General features: G+C 36.1%; 1 protein-coding gene across 1 annotated transcript in view; it reads right to left on the bottom strand.

Annotated features, from left to right (window-relative positions):
• LOC149897331 (dynein axonemal heavy chain 1-like) overlaps window positions 1-25,641 on the bottom strand; it is a 70,222-nt gene that overhangs the window by 30,524 nt on the left and 14,057 nt on the right. The window contains exons 28-48 of the mRNA XM_090116575.1: window positions 25,405-25,543; window positions 24,179-24,357; window positions 23,493-23,656; window positions 23,033-23,209; window positions 22,619-22,742; window positions 21,944-22,041; window positions 13,393-13,465; window positions 13,115-13,232; window positions 12,575-12,753; window positions 11,692-11,854; window positions 10,481-10,591; window positions 10,131-10,222; window positions 9,674-9,828; window positions 9,209-9,326; window positions 7,623-7,826; window positions 7,222-7,435; window positions 6,770-6,932; window positions 6,210-6,328; window positions 5,724-5,929; window positions 4,820-4,982; window positions 3,929-4,089 (exon numbers count right to left, since the gene is read on the bottom strand). Of these exons, the coding sequence (XP_089972701.1) occupies window positions 3,929-4,089; window positions 4,820-4,982; window positions 5,724-5,929; window positions 6,210-6,328; window positions 6,770-6,932; window positions 7,222-7,435; window positions 7,623-7,826; window positions 9,209-9,326; window positions 9,674-9,828; window positions 10,131-10,222; window positions 10,481-10,591; window positions 11,692-11,854; window positions 12,575-12,753; window positions 13,115-13,232; window positions 13,393-13,465; window positions 21,944-22,041; window positions 22,619-22,742; window positions 23,033-23,209; window positions 23,493-23,656; window positions 24,179-24,357; window positions 25,405-25,543 (3,120 nt within the window). The remainder of the gene's footprint in view (window positions 1-3,928; window positions 4,090-4,819; window positions 4,983-5,723; window positions 5,930-6,209; window positions 6,329-6,769; window positions 6,933-7,221; window positions 7,436-7,622; window positions 7,827-9,208; window positions 9,327-9,673; window positions 9,829-10,130; window positions 10,223-10,480; window positions 10,592-11,691; window positions 11,855-12,574; window positions 12,754-13,114; window positions 13,233-13,392; window positions 13,466-21,943; window positions 22,042-22,618; window positions 22,743-23,032; window positions 23,210-23,492; window positions 23,657-24,178; window positions 24,358-25,404; window positions 25,544-25,641) is intronic.

The following is a 25,641-nucleotide window of genomic DNA, read 5'->3' as shown; positions in this document are numbered from 1 at the left end:
TTCGGACGATTCCAAATGGCCACCATACCGCCGAAAATCTGCAATAAAAATTTTTTTTCGCCAAACAATTTGTACCAGTATTGCATTTGGATTTTTGGAGAGTATTTGATAAAATGTGACCATTATTATATTTGCCATACTTCTAGCAGGGGGAAAAAGTGCTGCCATACTTGAAAATTAATTTATTCGTCACGTTTCAAAAATACGACTGTACAATACGTAAAATATTTTTTTACAGTATGGGATCATTATATTCTGTTTGTTTGTATACAATTCTACCTAGAAAAAAATATCGCAGATTGCAAACATGGGGCGGATGATTGTAAGACTTAAGCCAAGACGTAAAAAAAAATTAAAAGAATTGGCGATTTGTACCAGTACGGCATTTTTGGAAAGTATATGATGCAACGTGACCATTATTATATTTGTCATACTTTTAATAGAGGGAAAAATTAGTGCCATACTGCTACAAATCGTTCAAACTACGAATAAAATCTTACAATAAGAAAAAAATCTTATACACATTCGCCACCTCCCACAGGTATGGCATTATCACACTTCTATTTATAATCATTCAGGAGTTGTTGAAAAAAAAATGTAGGGTGGTACAAATCGTTTGGCGAGAAAAAAAAATTCAAAAATTTGCAGATTTTCCGCGGTATGTCGACCATTTGGAATCGTCCGAAAAGTATGGCATGGCGATTTTAGTAAATGGCTGCACGACGATGGTTACCTGTGCAAAAGTGAGCCCGGTACAAATGGTTGAATTGTTTTTTTTAAATCAACGCATTCACGTCGGTATGGCGGACTGTAAGTCACATCGTAACTGTATGGCATGACACTACCGCCTACATCTTTTTTAAGGGCTATCGGTAAATTCTAAAATTTTTGTGTTACAAATCGTTGGACTTTCGCTATTTATCCGACGAGTGTGACTAACGCCCACGCGACTAGTCCGCCGGTACCAGCATTCTGACCATCATTTTTCTTTTTGTCATTGCGTACTAAGACCCCTCTAGACCGCCATCCTGTTACAAATGACCCGAAATTTTGTGTCAGTATCTCCCGGCCTAACATGTGCAATGTGTAAATGTGTTGACGTTCCAGCTCTTCTTAATATACCTATACATTCACTTGATAGTTTTCTTAAATCCATACTAATATTATAAATGCGAAAGTAACTCTGTCTGTCTGTCTGTTACTCAATCACGCCTAAGCTACTGAACCAATTTGCATGAAATTTGGTATGGAGATATTTTGATACCCGAGAAAGGACATAGGCTACTTTTTACCCCGGGACTTTGGATAGGTTTTATCCCGGAAATCCCACGGGAACTATGAGGGCTTTTCTTTGACTGCGCGGGCGAAGCCGGGGGCGGAAAGCTAGTCTTACAAAAATCACAAGGCACGGCTATGGCACTTATAGACCGCACTGGTCGGCTGTTTAAGATCAATTGGCTCGCTGATCGTCTCTTCAAAAAATGTAAGCGATCGACTGTCAACTAACCAACTGGAGGGGAGGTTAAGTTGTCAGGCGGTAGATTAAAAATACCAGAAAACCTTGTCGATGGAAATGTTCTATGTATGATTTTAAAATTTGTAACACGAATCTATTTCTTTATTCCTCGGAGAGTCACTGCAAAGGAATTATTGTTATACTAGCGGTCCGCCCCGGCTTCGCCCGTGGTACATGTTTACGTTTTCTCTACATAATAACCATCCTCGTACTTCAAGGAATATAATAAAAAAAGAATTATCGAAATCGGTTCAGCCGTTCTCGAGTTATGCGCTTACCAACACATTTTGCGATTCATTTTTATATATAAGAAGATAATTTATATTTTTATGAATCACTAGCTTTCCGCCGGCGGCTCCGCCCGCGGTTTCAAAGAAAAACTCGCATAGTTCCCGTTCCCGTGGAATTTCCGGGATAAAACCTATCCTATATTACTCGTGGATAATGTAGCTTTTGAATGGTGAAAGAATTTTTAAAATCGGTCCAGTAGTTTATGAGCCTATTCATTACAATCAAACAAACAAACAAACAAAGTTTTCCTCTTTATAATATTAGTGTAGAAGAAATCATCGGTTCACCCAGTTAAAAGTGCGGAGGTAACGGAACCAACAAAAAATTCAGTTGAATTGAGAATTTCGTCCTATAATGGCGTCGGCTAAAAATGTTGCTATACGTTTATGTCAGTTTTGACTTTCCTACGACTTTATACAATAATATAAAATTAAATGATTTTATACAATATAAACAAAATTGCTGATTTTCGGCGGTATGGCGACCATTTGGAACTGTCTGAAAAGTATGGCATGGCGATTTTCGTACATGGCTACTGGACGATGATTACCTGTGCAAAAATTAGCTTGGTACAAATGGTTGAATTTTTTTTTTTAAATCAACGCATTCACGTCGGTATTGTGGGCTGTAAATTACACCGGAAAAGTATGGCATGAAACTACCGCCTACTTCTTTTTTATGGGCTATCGGTAAATCCTAAAATTTTTGTGTTACAAATCGTTTGCCTTCCGTTATTAATTATCCGACGAGTTCGACTAACGCCCACGCGACTAGTCTGCCGGTACCACTGTTCTGACCATGATTTTTCTTTTTGTCATTGCGTACTAAGACCACTGTAGAACCGGCATCCTGTTACAAATGACCCAAAATTTTGTGTCAGTATCTCCCGGCTTTGGATTGTTTTGGACCCTTAAAATATACGATAGAACATGAATTAATCTTTTTTAAAAAATATTCAAGGCACAGGGAAAGTCTGGTTACTGTTTTATAGGTATGTGTTTTCTGATAATATTTTACTGTCAAAAATTATCAACACTGGATATTATTCAATGACGCCTTTCAAAAACAAAACTAATTTACAAACAGATTTTTATATCTTTACATACCTATTTTTAACTTTCATTTCATGAACTGCTCATGTAAATACCTATTACAATCTGGTTTAATTTAACAAAACATTCAATTCGGTGAATTTTAGCGTTATTTTGCAAAAAAAACCGCACGTACAGTCCCCCGTCCGAGTCGAACTGACACCGTCAAATTTCGTCGAAAATATGCAATAGAGGTGAAGTTTTATGTGGGTTTTATTATAAATTCGAGTTTTTTCTTGATAATTTAACGATAATAATGAAAATTGAAAAAACAATCAATACAAATTGTTACAAATATCATAACATATTTTTTGGTATAAATTTCATGTATAAATATGTAGCCGTTTTCCTAACAAAATGCGTTTTATGTTCAAAAAGGGGTTGATTTGTATGTATTTTTTTTATGTTTAGGCCGTTCTAAACTGAAAAGTAAACAATACACTTTGTTAATTATATCCTTGAGTATCACATATATTTTTTTTAAGACAATCGTACCAACAGTTTCCTCAACAAAATTCAATATGTATAAGGTGTTTTTCGGTTTTGACCATAGTGATCACCTTAAAACCAGAATTAGGGTGTTTTTTTTATGAAATATGGTATGTGATGATATTATGATGTGGGTACGCGGATTTAGTTAGGTAAACATTTGGCCGAATGATTCACATGATCGAAAGTGACAATGCGTTCTCAATATCATATTACTGTTTCAAAATTATTCAAATCATAAGGTGGAAAAACGTAATTTGGTACAGTTTCAATCATGAGACGTTCGCAAGATAAAAGACTGCGCAAATCGTTTTGCCCCAATTTAACGGATGATCTACAACTGTTCCGTCTGTCTGTCTATCCGTAAAATTTTTGAAGTGAAACTTCTTTATCGGGGTTGGACAAAAATTTAGTGTAACATTTTTGCGTTACGCCGAACGCGTGACATTTTTGCGTTACGCCGTACGCGTGACAGTTTTGCGTTACGCCATAGAGTGACATTTTTAAGGTCATAAAGAAGTTTCACTTTTTTTGTCAGCACCTTGCTGTTAAACTCCATCTCAGTGAAGGAGATATAGTGGAAGTGTCTCATGAGTCGCATAGTGACGGGGTTCCGCCCTCCCCCCGGCGGCCCCATCGCCGCCACCACCCCCACGTCGATCAGCGTCTTGAACTCGCCGATGTTCGTGCGATCGTACCAACCTGCCCAGTATAGATATCATTTTTTACCATAGAAACAAGGCAGTTTTAATTTTTACCTGCTTTGGGAAATACAGGAGTTAAAAAATGCATTTCAAAGTCGAGTCAAAACGCTATGTAACTACACAATATATTTTTTACACGCTTTATATTAGCTTCACCTGTATGTTTGTAACCGACTGTATGTTTGTAACCGACTTCTTTGGGCGCGATTTTGACCCACTTTAAACGGCCAGATTTCGTTCAAACTTTGTAGATTTATTGAGGACCGATGACAATACAATAATTTGATAAAATTTTCTATTTTTTAGTTCGGTTTTCTATGAAAAGCGTGTTTTTTAGTTTTTTTAAACTATTATTATATCATTCTGATTTTACATTATAAATTGTTTATACAATATAACACGATTGAATTGTGTGTACATTTAAATAATTAGACTAATCAACTTTCTTTTTCAATATTTGCACACCCAATCAATGGGTAGAATGTATTAGCCACATAATATTGTAATTAAAAACATCTATAATTTGTAACTACATTCTTGCAAATAAATATAATTTGAATTTGAATTTTGAATTTGAACACTATTTATTTTTACTTCATACGTACTACAAGAATAGACAAATTACGTTTCCATTTTAAGGAAGTATTAAACTTTTCCTGTACATTGCAAAAACTGACAAGAAATTCAACCTACGATCCCAGTACTTTTAACTGTAGGGTAAAACAGACCAGAAAAGTCCATAAACTGCCTCAGCAGTTCGATGGGCGGCTGTGCACCGTACACCTCGAGCGCGGGCATGTTGAGGTCGTCGATGAAGAACACCTGCCGCTTGGTCGGCGGCGGACCGAACACGCCGCGACGGCGACGTTCCAGCTTGCTGTCTATTACATCCTGTATATGATACAGATTTTGAAGTGAAAACTTCTTTAGCGGCGTTGAGCACTTTTTCTGTAATGGGTATAAAATCTTAAATTCGCGTCAGGACAAGTGACCTGATCGAAAAAGCGTAAGACGGATGGAGAGTAGACAGCTATCCCCTCTCTACTACGCGCGTTTTCATTTCTGCCGGCACTCCCGGAGTGCAACCCGTCTTTTTTTGTAACTGGACGTGCGAAGTATATTATTATATCGACAAACGCAGAAAAGAGTAATGAGACAATAAAACGGTGTTAAGAAATTTTTGAAAATTTCTTTCTTCTATATAATATACAAGCTGGATTTTTCTATGAAGCGTGGTGGATGAAATTCAATAGAGTTATATTGAAATACGCGGAAAAAAGCCACGAAGCTGATTTTGATTAAATCTAAAACTGTTTATTCAGATGAAAAAAAATATTTCTTCTTCTATATACAGGATGGATTTTTTAACAAAGCGTAGCGGATGCAATTTAAAAGTGTGAGGAATATTGAAAACCGCGGAAAGCAGTCACGAGACAGGCTTGATTAAATCTATTATATATAGATTTTTTAAATGTTTTAATTAATTCCTCGATTTTATAACCTTAATATGTCATCTTTTAAATCCTGTACATGTGTAAATTTACAGGAATAGATTATTGAAAAGTAAAAGTTGAAACGGTTTTAAGACATCACATCAAAAGTTACAACTACCCCCATATATAAAAATATTACCTGCGTCTGATTAGCAGACGTCCTAGCTGAAAACACGAGGAATTCACAAATAAACTTCTTGTGCAACCCCTTGGAGAGCTTCGAGCTGATGGTGACCGTCTTGCCGGTGCCGGTCGGCCCGACGCATATAACGTGGTTGTAGTTCGCGATCTTGTAGCCGAGTAATGCCGCGCTGCGCACGTTGTCTAATGTAGGCACTTCGATGTCTAGACAAAACAAACTCTGATGATGTTTATTCCTTTGATTTCTCGAAAAGCATGTGCCTAAATTAATCCTTCGTCGATAATCTAGTTTTTTCTTAAGCTTGCCAAGACATACCACATTTAGAGCTCTATAGAACAATTATTTAACTTTTACTGGTGCGTAAAAATAAGGAACAATTCATCATCACACGCACAATTCGTACTATATTTTTATTACAAATTGCAGATTTTCTCTCATATATTTCTTAAATATTGATCTCATATTTAAACATATAACACACACCAGCAAACTGCCATTCAGGGTCCACTTCATACTCTTCCAGATTTGCCATCCAGTTATACCAGTAGGGGTTTGCTGGCTCACCATCATCCGTTGGATCCGTGAATCCACCATCGTGAAGTCTATCAAAATTAAATATTCAATATCTTTGCCAGTATTTTCACGTTTACTGATTTTTTTAGCATTCCCAAAATTTTTACCATCTTAGTAAATTTTGCAAAAAATCAGAAATATTATACTCGCTTTTTAATTGTACATGAAAAATATTTCCTGTCCTAAATTATTTTAAGTAACAAATTCATATTCCTAGAGTTGGTTGATCTACATACTACATCTACATACATCTTTGTCTGTTTCTACGTATGTATAATGTACATATGTATCTGTTTCTACGTTTGTATTTGTGTCTGTATTGTTGTCTTCGTATACGTATCAATTTTAGTGGCAGTGTCGATGTCAGTGTCAGTGTGTGTCGTGTTCCCCTTATATGTTTGCGTTTGCGTCAGTCTATGTCAATGTTTTTATATATTTCTATATTCGTATCTGATTTTATCAACACCCACGTGTAATCATAAACCCTGCCCTCCTTGGGGAAGGCCGGTTTAGTGCCGCTCTCCTCCATGAGGTTGCGCATGAAGTCAGAGAAGATAGCTCGACCCGTGTGGTCGCACGTGGCGCCCACCGACCAGATCACCGCCCATACCACCCAGCATGGTGCTAGTTTGGCTAAACGACAAATATAACGGTAATATGGAGGAAATTGATGAAAGAAGCAGTAAAATATTTAGGTGAAAACAAAGAAAAAGAACTCAAATGAACGCAACTTTTAACAGACACAATATATAGAAATTAATTGCGTTTAAATTACAACAACGCCTTGTTATTGGAAATAAAATTTCGAAATATTTGAATGAAAGGAAAACAATTTGGATGAATATGATGACATCAAACTTACAACTTATTAAATGAGTAGCTGTTTACAAATAAAATAAGAATTAATAATATACAAACTCACGCATCATAGCAAGAAAGGCACCTCCAGGCGGGGGTCGATCATCTTTACCAGTCAGCGGCCTCAATCTATAATCCAGTAGTTCCAAAAACTTCAGAACAAGAGAAGAATCTATTGAGGCCACAATTTCGGTAAGTTTCGAGCGCAGTATCACTAAGGACGGGTACAAGTATGTCGTGATAAGGTTGTAGAGCGGTTTGCGAATATTTTCTGCGATCTGTAATATTTGCATAATATTTATTATTAATTTATGCAATACTCCATTTCGTCACGTTTTCGTGTGGTCGTGTAGCTTGAGTTAATTCTGTATATCCATTAACCATATATCCCTAAATAATGTTCAAGTTCTAGTGGAGATAAAATCTTTTAGTCCATGAGACACTGAAACACTCCCTATAACCCACCGGTGGCAAATTGCTCTTCATCCACGCGTTCACCAGCGGCTGCAAACCCACGACCCTCGTGTCCAAGTACACCATCCCACAACGCGACACCGTGGCTGGTGATGCCACAGCCAGATCTGCTACTTCAAAGATCATACGCTGTCTGTCTGTGAGTTTCATGATTTCGCCGCTTGAGAGACAGAGCTTCTTATTGTCGTCTAGCACCTGGAGATATGGATTTGCTGTTCAGGGAGGAATTAAATCAGAAAAAAGGTAGAAAATAAATAGCACATAATCTACACTAATATTATAAAGAGGAAAACTTTGTTTGTTTGTTTGTTTGTTTGATTGTAATGAATAGGCCTTAGATTAAGAATTGGTCTCCGCGCGCGCGCTACGACTAGATACCGCCCCACCTAAAAACAATAGTTCTGTGAGTGCGGCAACTCATTTCTGTAGTGTGTGTTAGGCAATTTGTAAAGACGCTAGTGTGTGTGAAGAATTGAGCTGCCAGCTACATAAATTTTACCTCATAAATGGGAAATCTGGCATCTTGGAAAGAAGTTTGAAAATATTTTTTTTCATCCTGACCTAGCCGGGAATCGAATCCATGAACATGCGACTCAAATCCACTTGCGACGCTACTATACTATAGTCATAAAGGTTGTTTAAAAGTAAAAAAGCGGAAATAAAAAAAAAAACATTATATGAGTCAGTTAAACATGGTTAAACAGAAATAAATTATTGTTATTATACTTTTTTATACATGTGTTCGTAATAGTGTTGAAAAAAAAAGTTCAAATTATTGCTAAAAGATTTCCTCAACCACGTGTATTTTTTTGATATGCAGTACGGCAACACTGAATGGCGTCGTCGATTTTCGTAGAAAAATTTTTCGAAGTAAAGGAGAAATTTCGAATAATACGATACTTAGTGATGGTACGTGATCCCAGTGTCTTTCTTATTTTTTGTTGTATTATTTTTAAATAGTTTTATGACACAAGATAGGCATTTTACTTCAGATTTTGTTCAAAATCTTTATAAACTATCGGTTCGCCCTCCCCACACAATGCCTGTGACACGACTGGCTCGGGTACGCCGAATTCGGCGTACTATTAGTTGCCGCATTTTTCAAGTACGCCGGCGGTATCTAGTCGTAGCGCGCGCGCGGAGACCAATCCTTAATCTAAGGAATAGGCTCATAAAGTACTGGACCGATTTTAAAAATTCTTTCACCATTCGAAAGCTACATTATCCACGAGTAACATAGGCTAGGTTTTATCCCGGAAATCCCACGGGAACGGGAACTATGCGGGTTTTTCTTTGAAAACGCGGGCGAAGCCGCAGGCGGAAAGCTAGTTTTCAAATAAGAATGTACTTAAATAAGGAAATCCGCAAGTAAAGATAATTAAAGTGGAAAAAAATAAGCAGTATCAACTGCCCACTAAAAATAACCCATGTTTTGAGTTCAAAGGATGAATTCATTAATTTCGAAATTCGAGGACGATCAACTCATTGCAATAAAAAAACAGGAGGGTAAGCAAACAAAGTTTTTCTATATTAATATCGTAGTTATTGAAATAGTACAAATAACATTCTGTACACACAGTGTTCATGTTTTCAATCCAAACGGCGTCCACGGGCCCATCGAAGATGTACCATCGCTTGTCCGTGTCTTCCACCGCGATACCGGCTCTAACCAAACTCGATAGAATGCCATCCGTCCTAAAATAAGTTTTTATAAATACTAGTTAATATCCACGACTTCTTTTACTTTATGATATTAATGTTTCAAACAGATGCTAATTTTAGGAAACAGATAAAGAAAAGTTTGCATTTCAGTTTTAACACTTGTAATTATATTTATTCTGAATACAGTATTTTTTAGGCATTCAAAAGGCAAAGTTATGTAAATATTTATATAAAATTACTCAAAACCATAACTTTGCTTGTTTGAAAAAAGACTCATTCAGTTCAACTGCAAACGTAGCGAAAATAGATTGAGAAACGCCATTGTTATTTTCAAAACTACCCTCATTTTGATCAACAACAATGACACAAGTTTCAATAACCATTCATGCGTCTGCAGATCAAATTCCCCATACAGTTGTCCCATGGTGATCGACTTGGGGTTCACCACGAACGTGTGCACCGGGGTGAAGGGAAACCCGTCGGGCGCCAGCTTGCCCTTAATAGCGGTTAGCGCGTCTCGAAGGATCTCGTAGCACTGGTGGTGTTTTGAAGATAAGTTTTTTTCTTTAATCTATACTTATATTATAAAACTGAAGAGTTTGTTTGTTTGTTTGAGTTTTATAATTATTTTATATGCACAACAGTTACTGACTAAACTAAATATGATTAATTCTAATTTCATATTTAAGGAATTGAAAGGCCCCTAAATGTTCTGATTAATGTTATAAATCAGTTTCATTCACAAACAAATCTTAACAAAGTTAGAAATGAATACTAAAGTATTAAATTTCATAACAATTAAGTAAAAATAATAAGCTCATTATATTCACACCTTACCTTTGTTTTTCCTGAACCAGCTGGACCGACCAACATCAGACCATGACGCACTACTGTAGTTTCATACAGTTGTATTATCTTGAATATGAATGCTGAAAAAACGTTTTCATGAGAATGCTTACAGCTGATATATAAAAATGAGATATAAAAAGTAAAAGAGTTAATAATTATTTGGATTTAACGTTCACATACTTATTAGAGGTAAAGCTGCAGCTGTTGTATTATTTTTTATTCATTTAGAGAAAGAATAAGATGCTTGTTATGATTGTCGCGCTCATCAACTAGTTGGATGTAAACTAAGTTTAAATTAATAAATAAACAGAAACACAATTTTAAAATAATAAACTTACTATACAAGTCGTCGTATCCCCTCTTCAAAAGCATGTTTCTAATAGACTGCTCCATGATACCATAGTCCACTACTGGGATTTCCACACGTGGGAACAAATCCGATATTATACCTGGTAATAATTAGGAAATATATTAAAAACTACAGATATTCGTGCTTTTCCCTGTAAAAACTCAAACATTTATTTATTCAATTAGACTTCTTATAAAAGCACTTTTGCATCGTCATAACATTTTGTAACATTACCACCGATTCGGAAAGCAGTATCTATCTCACCGGCAAGAACTGCTTTCCGAACCGGTGGCAAATAACTTCTTTTCGTATTTTAACGGTTTTAAGCATTTATAAAAGCCTTGTTGGTAAATGTTTGAATTTGAGTTCAACGGAAATTTTATGTAAATTAAATTATTTCCATATATTATAATACTATTCATTATTATTCCTTCAATGTATTTGTGTGCATGTAGTGAAAAGCTATATTTAAACTGAAATCTATCGCGAGTTGAAAACAAATAAGAGTACGTGCGTCATGTTCATTCATAGCTCTTCACTTGCTTTTCCTTCGAAAGCCTGAAACGCTGAACCATTGAAAGAATAACATGTATGAAATTGTCTGGCGGTTTGTGTGCGCATGTGTGCGTAAGAATGATGTCAGTGAACACGCACACAAACGAGTTAAGTTCCAAGAATTCTCTGTTTTGTTTTGGTCTTCTACTTATATGAAATATATAAACAATCGAACGAAGAAATATCAACAAATCGTGATTTTCGCTGTAAATTATAAGAATATTGTGAAGTATTCCAAATTTTTGTAACCATCAACATTTTAAAGAGGTGAGATTTCATGACTTACATTATTCTGAAACAAAAGTAAATAACCCAATTCGAAAATTACCGCTGCCCATAAACATCAGAACCCATACATGTGTGTATGGGTGTGTACGATTAAGTACCTCATCGTACAGACAATGCAATTTCCCGGAATACAATCCGTCGAAGTTGCATCTTTTATTATAATGAATTAATTATTTTAACATAGTTCGCAATCGGTACATATCTCAATCATATCTTATAATTTACCTCAACCCCCAACATACAATACTATTTCTTCTACTTCCCTTTCTAATTCTCTTATATCTCACCAATATTTATCATGAATTTCCCCTAGGTCTTCTACTACGTGCTATTATTTCTACGTCTCTACTTTCTAACCGTTAAATAGCACCAGATCGTCAGCAAGGAACTTAGGCACATTGACATCTCTCAGTGCCCTAAGAACTATCTGCCTTTCATCTCCATCTGGCATCTGCCTTATCAAATTTCCAGCGACCAGAATCACAGTTTTTACAGCTCGCATGCCGAAGTCGTAGTGATCCTGGTTTTAATGTACACCCGATAAATGTTTAAATACATTTTCGTGTAGGATAAAACTAAGGTAAGTACTAAGTATACAAATCCATACTAATATTATAAATGCGAAAGTAACTCTGTCTGTCTGTCTGTTACTCATTCACGCCTAAACTACTGAACCAATTTGCATGAAATTTGGTATGGAGATATTTTGATACCCGAGAAAGGACATAGGATAGGTTTTATCCCGGAAATCCTACGGGAACAGGTTTTTCTTTGAAAACGCGGGCGAAGCCGCGGGCGGAGAGCTAGTAATAAATAAAGTAGATAATAATTTGTTATAATTATTCATGTAGATGTTGCCGTCATTCAATTAACGCATCATTCAATCAAATAGCAGGTTCAACCACATGACAGCGACATATATTTTTACGTAGATTAATATATACTTAACGTAATTAGTTTTTCAAACAGGTACTTCCAACAAGTTATTGACTTGCGCTTACACCGCGTTTAGTTATGTATATCAGTCATAGCTACACTTAAATGGCAGAAATTGTACAGAATTTCAATTTTTTGATAAGACCCCCAAAAGACAACATCGTTCACGTTTACCTACACCTACGTGAGATTTTCAATCTATATGTATTTTTGCAAGATTGTATGCTATAATTTCCCAATTACGTTAAATTGCCATAAGCTACGTTTTATTTCAGAATATGTATTTATGAACAAATTTTCTCACTTGTGACGACAATTGCTCTGAGCTCAATCTAAAGGTAGTAGTAATCTTTCCAGCAAGTAGCTTCGCTTCGAAGAATCCATATGAAAACAGTGATATTTCAGCAATTAGAGCATAATCGGGGACCATCATAGCTATGGGACGGAATAGGGCTTTGAGATTGTCCGGTAACTCGGTACGACCTATAAAATATTTTAATAGTAAGTAATTTTTAGTCTTTAATATCGAAGATATGTGACAATAGTAAGAAATTTAATAATTTAAAGATATTTTAAACGTAAAATTTTTACATTCCAATCAATGAAATTTTTTTGAAGTGAAACTTCTTAAGGCGCGATGAGAGTAAATTTTCAATACCACGTCATGGCAATACCGTCACGTCACGGAGTAAGGCTTTGGTATCTTTGAATTTTGCAAAAGAAGTTTCACATCTGACACGTGTGCTCGGCACACACTTTTTTTAATAATAAGAACATACATTTTGAATTTATCATAATTATATTGTTACGTATTAATAAATCCATTTTTTTGTTACGGACATACCTGCGTATCCAGGGTTCATAGTTATGAAAACTGAGCATGACGCCTTCAATGGTAATTCTACACCTTCAAACCAAAATTTCTCCATTTTTGCGACTTGCGCTTTTTGTATGGTCACCACCTAATATACCAAAAAATAATAAATTGCAAACATAGATTCTAAAGAAAGGTTTATATTATTTATTATAGGTTAATAGACAAAGCGGGCGAAGCCGCGGGCGGGCTGGTTAACTTTATTTCAATAATCAATAATATAATACTCATAATAATATAATATTTACCTGCTGAGCAACAACTGAAAGTACTTCAATGTCTATTCTGTTGAATTCATCAAAACACGCCCATGCGCCAGATCTGTAAATACCATTATTAATTATTAGTTCTAAAATAATACAATTACTAATACATTAATAACCGACGTACTTTATAAATAAAGCCAATAACTACTAGTTTCAGGATGAAAGAATAAAATAAAAATAGAAAATGAATGAAAATAATGTAATAAATTATGACACAGATTAGATGGTATAATTCGAGCGCGCAAATTCAAATTTTTCTAGAACACGCGTTACTTTTTTTTCTGGCGCCGTGTCTGTGTCTATAGCTGAATATGTTATTTTGTTGCAATAATTAAAATTAAATTGAATGTAATTTTTTAAAGTAAATAAATAACATCATATAATTTCGAATAGCGGGAAAAATAAAACAAATGTTATTTCTAAATTCCGAATGTCTTGATTCTAGCGTGCGTTTCGCGCGTCATTGTTTTTGGCTTAGATTACAAAATAAAATGCAGATGGAGCATGTCAATCGTCCCTCGCCCTTGTCAAAGAAAATACGAAATCAAAAACGAATACGAACCTCCGCCAGTGCTATAGCGATTCTAGTGTCATGCAATACGTCAAAAGGGGTTTGATATTTTAGTAAAAAAATGCTGTCTTGTGATATTAAAACGCTGTAAAATTTGTTCCCGAAAACAAATAAAAAGATAAAACATCGTTTTACAGGTTTTCTGTAGATTATTTGGCTTATTTAATTTTGTATACAAATAATAATTTTACATATACGAAGGAATTCAAAACTTCAACGTATGCTGCCAGTATTTTGAAAATGAATTTGCCATTTTTAGGGGTAAAACGGTAAAATGGTTAAAAGATCTTCGGGGTAGTGCTGTTGAATTTTTCGATCGTGAATATGATTATTTGTATAGTGCAATAAAGGTTCATGATCATTATTCGATTATCTTAATAAGCATTATACATTTTTTTTGTTACCTTTATAAAAAGCGTCATAGTCGTTTTCGCTCGCGATTTAATTCATGTGAACTCCATGATGGATACGATGAAAATAAAATGTCCCGCATTTTCGACTAAAAACTGTCGCTATTCGCATTCATATGTTTTGAAAAATTAAACTTTTTTTAATGTAATTTATTTCATTAAAATTTTAATAAAATTATTTTGTCCACATTTAACTTTAGTAGATAGGTGCTATATGTAACAAAATAATTCTTACAATATTATAAAAAATTATCATAAACAAGAATTTATATTAAAATTAAAATTAAAACCTGACAGCCAGCGTCACTAACACCACTACCATAATATGTAATTCAGATGATTGCAATGTCACCTCTTAAATCAAAATCGGTTCAGCGGTTTATACTGCAGGGCGTGCCAAAGAAATATTATGTACATAGATACACTCGAAAAACATAACCCTCTTTCTTCCAAAGTCGGGGAAAATTTTGGGAAAATTTTCAATATCTGGTAACATAACACCCACACAGAAGCACCGTGTACGTACAGTGCAGCGGCGAAATGACAGCACACATAGCTACATGGAAATGACGATAAATTATTCGGTTTAGTTCGGCAACGCTCCATCTGTCTTTTATTTTGTAATCTAAGGTTTTTGGTATCCACGCGCGCGTGCGTTGCGAATTCGAATTTTAAATTTAATGATTATCATACTACTTATAGTACATTGTTATAGTATCAGCTGTTTATAGAATAATCTCAGTTAATATGCAACAAAATGTTTGTTTAGAATTATTGTATGAAACTTTTACTTATTAATATTAATTTATTATTCCGCTCAGCCGGATAGACATAATTATTTTATAAGAAGATGATAAAATAATACAAGGACGTTCCAGTTTTAGGGCGGGAAAAGGTATGTGTGTAAAAAATGTGTAATAGATTCTTAATTAGTATATTTTTTCTAATTGATTAAACCTTGGCTATCCAAGCTGTAGGACCTATGTCCTACAGCTTTTCTAAGCATAATTTTATTCGCATAAAAATATAAAATAAAACTTTAGCGTCCTTGTCATAAAACAAGGAATGTGTGCACTAAAACAAATGATATCACTGATTGTTTCGTTACCGTGTAATTGATCGTGGTGTCTATTATCGATGTTTGGCACAGAGTATGCAAACAAAGGTTGTCAAATTATTTTGCAACTGTCATGCACCACGAGAGTCGAGACCTTAATCTGTGGTCGCCACTTGTACTTCCGCATTCGATCGAGCCGCTCCTCTGATGTGTGCGCGCGCGGCGGCCATTGAAACACGTGTATCGCATCGGATGATTGGGCGCAAATTCATCGAGTGCTGCAGCATCTCCAAGGTACGTGGTGCATTGTTTTTGCTGCTCACTATATTCCGAACATCGATTTTGTGTTAACGTAATTTTCCCTAATGTAGTAGAAGCCACCCGCTATTTCGGCTTGGTGCGATTCTACATTATTTCTGGTGCCGAAACCCGGGAATTTGCGTATCAATTATCATATTCAAAAGCTTATGGTATTACTGGTCACACGTAATTCATAATCTAAAATCAAATTCAATTCCGTTCGTATTAGGTTCTTTGTTTAACAAAGTAGGAAGTTGTTATAAGATCTATTTAAGCAAACACTTATTTTATCGGTGCTTAAATTCAACCGGCTTAAAACAATTTCATATTCTAAAACTTAATACATATTCAGAAGTACAAGTCAAAAGTGTTTAATTATTGTAGGAACTAGTTAAGCAATCACATATTTCATCGGTGCTTAATTTTACATAGGCCTATAGTAATTTCACATTCCAAAACATAATTCATTCACGTTACAGTTTATCCTAACTACATAACTAATATTAAAACGTAATATTAGGTTAAATCGTAATATAAAATAATTTCATTTTATATTAACACTCGGGGGTAAATTGACAATCGAACGTCGAACATTCCAGCGGCTCGCGCAGCGCATCATCATTGTAACTTGTTATTGTAAGTTATAATCTGTATTCATTCACATTACCGTTTCATGCGATTTTCATCCTTAACTTCATATGCGTAAAGGTGAAATAATAATTTCATTGTTTCATTTTATTTCATTGTTTGAAAAATTACATCGAAGATTAACTTTGTTAGTTAATTGTTTGTTTATAAACGTTTTTACATTTTGTTTATTCGATATATAAATTTAAATTTAATAGGATGTCTTTATTAACTAAACATACAACTCGGAAGTTAGGTTCTTTGAAAAAATTAAAATCTAAATCGGTGGATGAATATTATACGACTAAGGACTTATCGACATTGCGTAGAAAACGTACTATAGCGCTTAAAAGATTATCGAAGGCGTTAGAAATAGGTAATGCAGCTTTGAGTGATCGTTCACAATACGACCTATTTTTATCGTATCATCAGGAAATTAAACAAATCGTTTCAAATTTCGAAAATGCTCATTTTAATATACTCGATCTGTCGGACGACGCGGATAATGAAACTGAAATTGAGGAACAATTCGATGAGTTATATTTTCAGATACAGTCTATTTATATTAGTTTAACTAAACATGATACAAATAATTCGATTAACTCGAATATCAATTCATCGAATATCCGTTTACCTAAAATTACATTGCCACATTTTTCGGGCAATATCAAGCAGTGGCCTGTGTTTTATGATACGTTTAATTCTTTAATTCATAACTCAACGTCAATTTCGGACACGGAAAAGTTTCATTATTTAATTTCTTCTCTTAGCGGGGATGCGTTATCGGTGGTTAAGGCGTTCCCTATGACTCACGAATATTATCGCGACGCGTATGAAGCTCTTGTTAATCGCTATAAATGTAAACGAACATTAGCTTTTACTTGTTGGCAAGATATTTTAAACACTAACTTCATGCATAACAACGCAACTGAGTTTCAAAAGTCACTCGACTTATTCGATGAAAATTTAAATATTTTAAAATCTATTGAGTTACCGATAGATCGTTGGGATTTTGTTTTAGTTTACCATATTTTATCAAAATTAGACAAGAACTTACGCCGCGATTTTGAGGAGAAATATTCTAACGTGGAGTTGCCGTCTTATGATCAATTAAGGGGGTTTTTGCGTTCTAAATGCGAAGCCTTATTACGAGATACACATTTTTCTGGTGTGAACAAATCTTTAAAGCCTTCGACTACTCAAAATCAATCGACGAAACGTTTCAATTCAAATGCACTTGTTGCTATGAACAATAGAGGTAATTCGAACGATAAGTCTAAAGTTTATTCAAGTAGCTGCGCGTATTGCCATAAGTCGCATTCTATTTTTTCTTGTCAAGATTTTATTAGTAAATCGATTGACGATCGTATGGCTATTGCCACTCAAAACAATTGGTGCTTTAATTGCCTGAAGCCATCACATCAATTAAAAAATTGCAAATCTATTTTTTCGTGTCGTATGTGTAAGCGTAAACATCACACCTTACTCCATCGCGATCATAACACTAAGATCGAATCAAATCAAATCGGGTCGTCGCTGGTGTCAAGGTCACATACGAATCATACAGTGCTGTTAGCCACAGCTATCGTTCAGGTTAAGGATGCTTCAGGTAATATGCAATCGTTTCGTGCCCTGTTTGATACGGGCAGTCAGAGCAATTTCATAACAGAATCAGCAGTAAAACTTTTAAATTTAACGCCGGCTTCAACAACCGCGGCAATTAGTGGCATAGGGGAAGCGGATGCACCTATTATTGGTGACGTCACTTGTTCTATCGGCACTAACGGTCGAATTCTATTTAACTTGGATATGCACGTCATATCTAAAATATGTGGCGATCAACCTATCGCTCAACTTAATTCATCAAGTTGGTCCCATATTAAATCGTTGCCGTTAGCGGACCCTGGTTTCGATATACCTGGTCCCATTGACATTTTGCTTGCTGCTGATGTATTCGCTGACTCTGTTCTTAATCAACATATCAAGGGAGGCGTCAACCAACCTACCGCGTTTAATTCAATCTTTGGTTGGCTACTTCTAGGTAAAACTAATATTTCATGTAGTAGTCTGTTGCAGACGTTGCCTGTAATCGATAATGATTTAAATTCATTAGTTCATCGTTTTTGGGAATTAGATTCAGTACCGCAAACTTCAACGCTAACTCCAGATGAGTTATTATGCGAACGTAAATTCGTTGAAGAACACTCACGTGATGAATCTGGGCGTTATATTGTTCGTATTCCATTTAAGAATAATTCAGAACCTACATTTGAGGGCTCTCGCGAAGTTGCTTTGCGTAGGTTCTATGCTATCGAACGTAGGTTGTCACGTGACGCTTTGTTAAAATCGCAATATGTCGACTTTATGTCTGATTACATCGAAAGTGGTCACATGACAGTGGTTCCTGTAGCACAAGTTGGCACAGGAAAATACTACATACCTCATCATTGCGTTCTACGCCCTGACTCTGCGACCACACGCCTCCGCGTTGTATTCGACGCTTCTGCGAAGGATATGCATTCTAAGTCACTGAATGACACACAACTTATCGGCCCAAAGCTACAACCGAATATTTTAAATCTACTTTTACGCTTTAGGGAACACAACGTTGTCTTCATGGCTGATGCTCGTCAAATGTTTAGACAGATTGTAGTAGCGCACAAACATCGCACTCAACTTAATCTTTTGGGTGAACTTCTAATTCCTCGGCAACTTACCTGCACGGATGCTGTATCGTATGAGCTACATGGGTTTTGTGACAGTTCTACCCTTGCATACGGAGCTGTCATCTATTTACGTGTTACAGATGCTGTTGGTAATATTCATGTTTTCTTCGTTTGCTCTAAGGCTCGAGTTGCACCTCTTAAACATACATCGTTACCACGACTCGAGCTCTGTGCTGCAGTTCTTCTATCAGATCTTTACAAATTTGTAAAAGACACGTATCTTTCTCGTATTCATATTGATTCTGTATATTTGTGGTCTGACTCAACTATCGTTTTGTCTTGGCTGCGTTCTCATTCTTCGCGTTGGACAACATTTGTCGCGAATCGTGTCAGTCACATACAGGATATCACACCAACAGACTGGTGGCATCATGTATCCTCAGGTGATAATCCTGCTGATTTGTGTTCGCGAGGTTTATTTCCGAGTGAGCTTGTGCACAATGCCTTATGGTGGGCGGGACCGTGCTGGTTAACTCAAGGTAGTGATACTTGGCCTACGGATACAGCTGTTGTCACATCAAATGAGGAGAAGGTCGTTATGGAGAAGGAGCAACGCAAGGTAGCTCTTTCCGCTGAAGAGAGAGCTCCAATCGAACCAACAATAATTGACTCTTTACTTAATCGTTATTCATCATTTCAAACAATCGTTAACATTTTGGCATTTGTATATCGTTTTATCAATAACTCTAAAACCCAGCTCAAGCTAATCGTAATAATTTCATTAATAACGTTGAAAGACATAACGCATTATTAAAAATCGTTAAACATGTACAGAGTCAGGTCTTTTCAAACGAAAATGCTAATCTTAAATCAAACAAACTTTTATCGAAACCTTTTCGAAAACTCAATCCATTTATCGATCGATTAGGTATTCTCAGGGTGGGCGGTAGAATTTCACGCGCAGGTTTAGAATACGAACAAAGGCATCCAGCCTTTCTACCGTCTGATCATCCATTAACGTTTTTAATTATCGACAACATTCATCGTAACTACTTGCATCCGGGCATCAATACTACGCATTTCTTACTTCTTCAACAATTTTGGATCATGTCGGCAAAACGTACTGTACGCAATCGTTTAAGCAAATGTATACAATGCTATCGAACTAATCCGAAGCCATTACAACCGTTTATGAGTGATTTACCGTCATACCGTGTTAATCAAGTCAAACCATTTTCTATAGTAGGCGTAGATTTCGGCGGACCGTTTCGTATTAAATTAGGCCCACATCGAGGTGCTAAGATTGAAAAGGCTTACCTTTGTCTTTTTATTTGTCTTACAACAAAAGCAGTACACCTCGAGGTGGTGTCTACACTGTCCACTGACGCATTTATAGCTGCGTTACGACGCTTTGTGGCACGCCGTGGTCGATGTAATGTGATACACGCGGATTGTGGAACAAACTTTATCGGTGCAAGAAATCAATTATCGTCTCTTATGCATCAAGCTTCTAATTTAGAAAAGATCGAATTTAAGTTCAATCCTCCATCAGCTCCTCATTTCGGTGGTGTATGGGAAATTCAAATCAAGGCGGCTAAATCTCATTTACTTCGTGTAGTTGGTGATCAAGTTCTTACGTTTGAAGAACTTACAACGCTTTTCGTGCAAATCGAAGCAGTATTAAATTCGCGACCGCTTTGTGCAATCAGTTCGGATCCAAATGATCTATCGGTCTTAACTCCAGGCCATTTCCTTACCTTAGAGCCTTTGACAGCTGTCCCTGATGAAGATCTATCAAATGTTAATATAAGTCGGCTTCATCGGTGGCAGTTGTTACAATCATTTCACCAGAGTTTTTGGTCCAAATGGAAACACGAGTATCTTAACTCACTAACACAACGCGCCAAATGGACTAAGGATTCTAAACCGCTTCAGATAGGCTCAATGGTGATAATTAAGGATGAAAATCGTGCGCCACTACAATGGTCTCTTGCCAGAGTAGTGGATCTTTTACCCGGTTCTGATGGTGTAGCTCGGATTGCAGTAGTTAAAACAGCAAAAAATCATATAATTCAAAGACCGTTGGTTAAGTTATGCCCTCTACCAATCGAGGACTAGCTTAAATCGTTTATCTTTCTTTAGTATCGTAAGGTATCTAGACATTAAGTTATCGTTAGCAATAAGATATCGTGTCTGTGTAACATCTATCGTGTTATACAGAATCAATTAGTTAGGTAACTAGTTTTTATCGTAATCAATAAGTATCATCAATAATTATGCGGATCATTCTTATCGTTCTCGTTCCCATTATGTTCTATTTATCGTCTGACCAGAAAATACCATAGGCATTTTGGTGGGCGGGATGTTTCGTTACCGTGTAATTGATCGTGGTGTCTATTATCGATGTTTGGCACAGAGTATGCAAACAAAGGTTGTCAAATTATTTTGCAACTGTCATGCACCACGAGAGTCGAGACCTTAATCTGTGGTCGCCACTTGTACTTCCGCATTCGATCGAGCCGCTCCTCTGATGTGTGCGCGCGCGGCGGCCATTGAAACACGTGTATCGCATCGGATGATTGGGCGCAAATTCATCGAGTGCTGCAGCATCTCCAAGGTACGTGGTGCATTGTTTTTGCTGCTCACTATATTCCGAACATCGATTTTGTGTTAACGTAATTTTCCCTAATGTAGTAGAAGCCACCCGCTATTTCGGCTTGGTGCGATTCTACACTGATAAACTATGCAAGTACATCCAATATGCATATTTTTCTGTAATAAACTAATAACATATATTTTACAGGATCATTTAATGAATACAACGCCAAACGCAGTGAGAAGAAGATTCCTAAAATACATAGGTATTATATTTTTGAACTAAACAATTAAATTTTCAACTAACGCTGCAAGTCCTTTGAAGAATTTGCCCATCGCCATGAAATCCAGTTGATCCGAGCAATTGAAGACTACGCATTGCACTGCCAATGCTTTGGCTAAATCCTGAAAATATTTATAACTATACAATAGTAAATATACAATTGTTAAATTTAACCAGGGAAGAATAGTGAGTGATTTCTTACATTGTGATAATTTTCTAATTTCTGTGTTCACTAACTATCACGTTAGGATATTTTTAAATATCGAAAACAAATCCTTATTATTGTTATTCATACGTACTTTTAGAATCATGTTCGATTGTTCGTACCATCACACAATGAAAGTGTTGCAAATTTATGTATACATTTTAAGAAGGTAAAAAATCTTTTATTAAATAATTCGAAAACAAATAAACTGAAATACAGTGGAAATATTGTAGGTTGCTCAATGAAGCCACGTGTAGAAATATTATTGCAATGGGCCAAGTTGCAAGGTAGAACTTTATACTAAATAATATGAAACAATTGCATTTTAAGCTCTTATGTTTCATTCGTTTAGACTTTGGAGGGAGAGAAAGCTGCATTATATTATGAAGTTTTTTTTCATAATTTGGTAAATATGTTATGATACGTTTTGAAATAGTGATCTACCGTCAAATACAATAAAAAAATGTGACGTAATATATAAACACGCGACAAACCTTAGTGGTCTCAGTCTTGCCGGTGCCGGCGGGGCCTGCGGGCGCTCCGCCAAACTTCAAGTGCATCGCGCACATGAGGGTGAGGTAACAGCGGTCCGTTAGAGGCGTGATTACGAGTCGACCGCTGAAAGGTAGTTTTTGAAGTGAAACTTCTTTAGGCGCGTTGAGAGTAAAATTTCACGTCATAGCAATACCGTGTCATGTCATGGAGTAAGACGACGTTATTGAAGACAGTAATATAACAGTTTTGTTTTAATTTAATTTGTTTTATTATAACTACAAGTAACTTTTTAACTTTTAATAATAACATCGCGATCGGTAACAAGACAGGAATTGATAGGGATATTTTGTGGAAATTTACACAAAATATCCCTATCTTAATTTTTCTTATAAAAAGTACCACATTATGCACACCTGTTGCCCAAATATTCATTCTGGTAAGTAAACACAGAGTTGAGAGCGCGCACGTCGCAATAGTTTTGGCTAAACTGGCGGTAGAACATCGACGTGTCCAGACGGTTCTCGTCCTGGTAGATTTCTGGCAATTCCCCCTCTTCCAGGGGATAGAAGTCCTTTATCATCTGGTAGTATCTAGAAAATTGGCTTGTTATTGCAATATAACGATTTTCACACCATAATTTATGTGATTAGCTATTTTTGCTATCGTCATGCAGTCAGTGTAGAGTCGTAAATTTTAATGCTTTAATACTTTATTCCAGAATAATTATATTAACTTAGTTCACGATGACAAACTGAGAAGGCGATGTTATGTGAATTTTTGGCAAAGTTTGCCCTTATACGTACGATGAGTGACTACTATAAGTGACCATAATATTTCCAAATACTCGTTACAATATCACTATAAACATCATACCGTAGCTGACAGATCCACTGGAAGTCGTTAACATTCTTCACGTTCTCAATAACGAGCGTGTTGGTGACGTCACGCGCGTGCACCTCGATCACGATCAGCGCGCAGAGCACTTCCCGCTGGAAGAAGGTCAGCTCGCCCTTGACTAGCGCGCGGAGACTGTCCAGCTGGAGATAAAAAATAAAAATAAAATAAAAATGGATGTTTATAATGCAAACTTTGTTATATGAGCAGTTTTTCAATTCAATTCAATATTTTAATTTTGGCAATACTGCTTTGCCACAATTTTGCCAAATGAGCAGTTTTTCGTCATGTAAGTGTAACTGTAAATGTCAACACGTCGCGTCGTATGTAAATACAGCAGGTAGGTACGACGTAGGTAGACGTTTGATTTTACGCGATTGTTATAACCCAATAAATCCGTTTAAATTTTTTATAGTTTAAATCCGTTATAAATAATACGCATTTATAAATAAAAGATTTTACGGGTCACGGGGAGACCACGCTCGCTGAAAATTATTATATAATGAATAAATCGCGTTTAAAATCCGATTTATCTTTAAATAAATATAATATTTAAATAAACTTCACATCGTTCAATTTTCAAATATTCCTAGAAAATCTCGAATACCAAATAACAGATGCATCATCAGATCATAACTAACACGCAACACAGATTACTATCTAACCTGTCGCAGCATCTCCTCGAAGTAGCAGTCCATCCTGTACTCGCTGATCGCCTCCTCCACGCCAGCCGTCCAGGCGGTCTGCGAGCCCGCTATCACCACCTGGCCGGGCCAGCGCAGCACCCACTCGGCGCGCGGCATCGTCCATAGCTCCTCCATGCCCGCGACCAGGGTTAGCCGTACTAGAATATGTTTTGGTCCCGAATGTACATGACAAACATCGTCTATACTAACTAATACGTGATTCTAGGGGCAAAAACTATCGGAGGAATATATTTTTAACGAAAGAAGTTTAATTGGCAACGTACAAATAAATGAAAATTAATGAACGCATGTGTGTACAAATTTATAATTGTCAGAAGCTGCCAATTTACATTGTTTGGTCGTTTCGAAACAATAACTATCAGCGGCTTATACTATTAATTAACACTAATAGATTATACAGTAGACATATAACTGTTCTAGCCTAGAAAATATCATATATTTGGTTGTAGCCATTATTGTATGCAAATTGCTTAACCATTTGCCACAGTATTACCATCCTACAGTATGGCGACGAATGTACTTGTGCAGAGAAACGGAGGGGAACTGGCGGGGGGTCGGGCGACGCGGGCCGCTTAATGCAATCACGCTGAGTTTGCATTAACTATCGCGAAAGGACGACGCAGTCGTATTTTTTGTGTAATAATTTTATTATACATAGGTACTTACATATTCTATTATGACGCGCAAAAACTGTTCCGTTTACGGATGTAAATCTACATTGAAATCCCAGAAGGAAACAATATTTCAGAAAGATTGTATTAATTGCATCTGTTGAATTAAAATCAAAGCTATGTATATGTTGTCCTCATTATTTTCTAATCAGATTGTACATCCCAATGCGAATGCATTACTTAGTTAAATGGTATAATATACAATTAAGAACATCCAAAAATAAAGTGTCCACGTAAATAATATTTAGCAGTGCAATATCTGTAATTATATATTTATGAACAAATAATTACATCAGATTTAATAATCGCAATTATTTTGAATGTACATATGAATAAATGATTTCATCATAATATTAATAAACAAAATTGTTTTATTTCCCATTTGTTGCAACCCTAGCGTATTTTCGTGTGGCAGCGTAAGTACCTACGCTGGCGGCGGCATCGCGCGACATCAAAGGCGATTCCTTACTGTTTGCTATAAATAACATACTAATTCGAGACGCTATAACTCACTGCTATGTCTCATGGTGTCTTCCAATAACAAGAGCCATTGCTCAACATTCGATGACGGATAGAACTTGTACTTGAGATCGACAATTTCACCTTCGCTCGAGTGCATTTGTGTGATCTTGAGATCTGCTTCAAAGGTAACCTGAAACAATTTCGTATTATGTATGTATTATTACTTCTGGTGGTAACCGCAAACTTGAATATTATGTGAAATACTTATATCAAGTGTTTATCTATGTG

This window comes from Colias eurytheme, chromosome 26 (genome assembly GCF_061535395.1).
Source record: "Colias eurytheme isolate Ceu_HAF_F1 chromosome 26, ilColEury1 Martin Lab GWU primary, whole genome shotgun sequence".
Lineage (NCBI taxonomy): Eukaryota > Metazoa > Arthropoda > Insecta > Lepidoptera > Pieridae > Colias > Colias eurytheme.
This window is presented reverse-complemented; position numbering and strand designations above follow the sequence as displayed.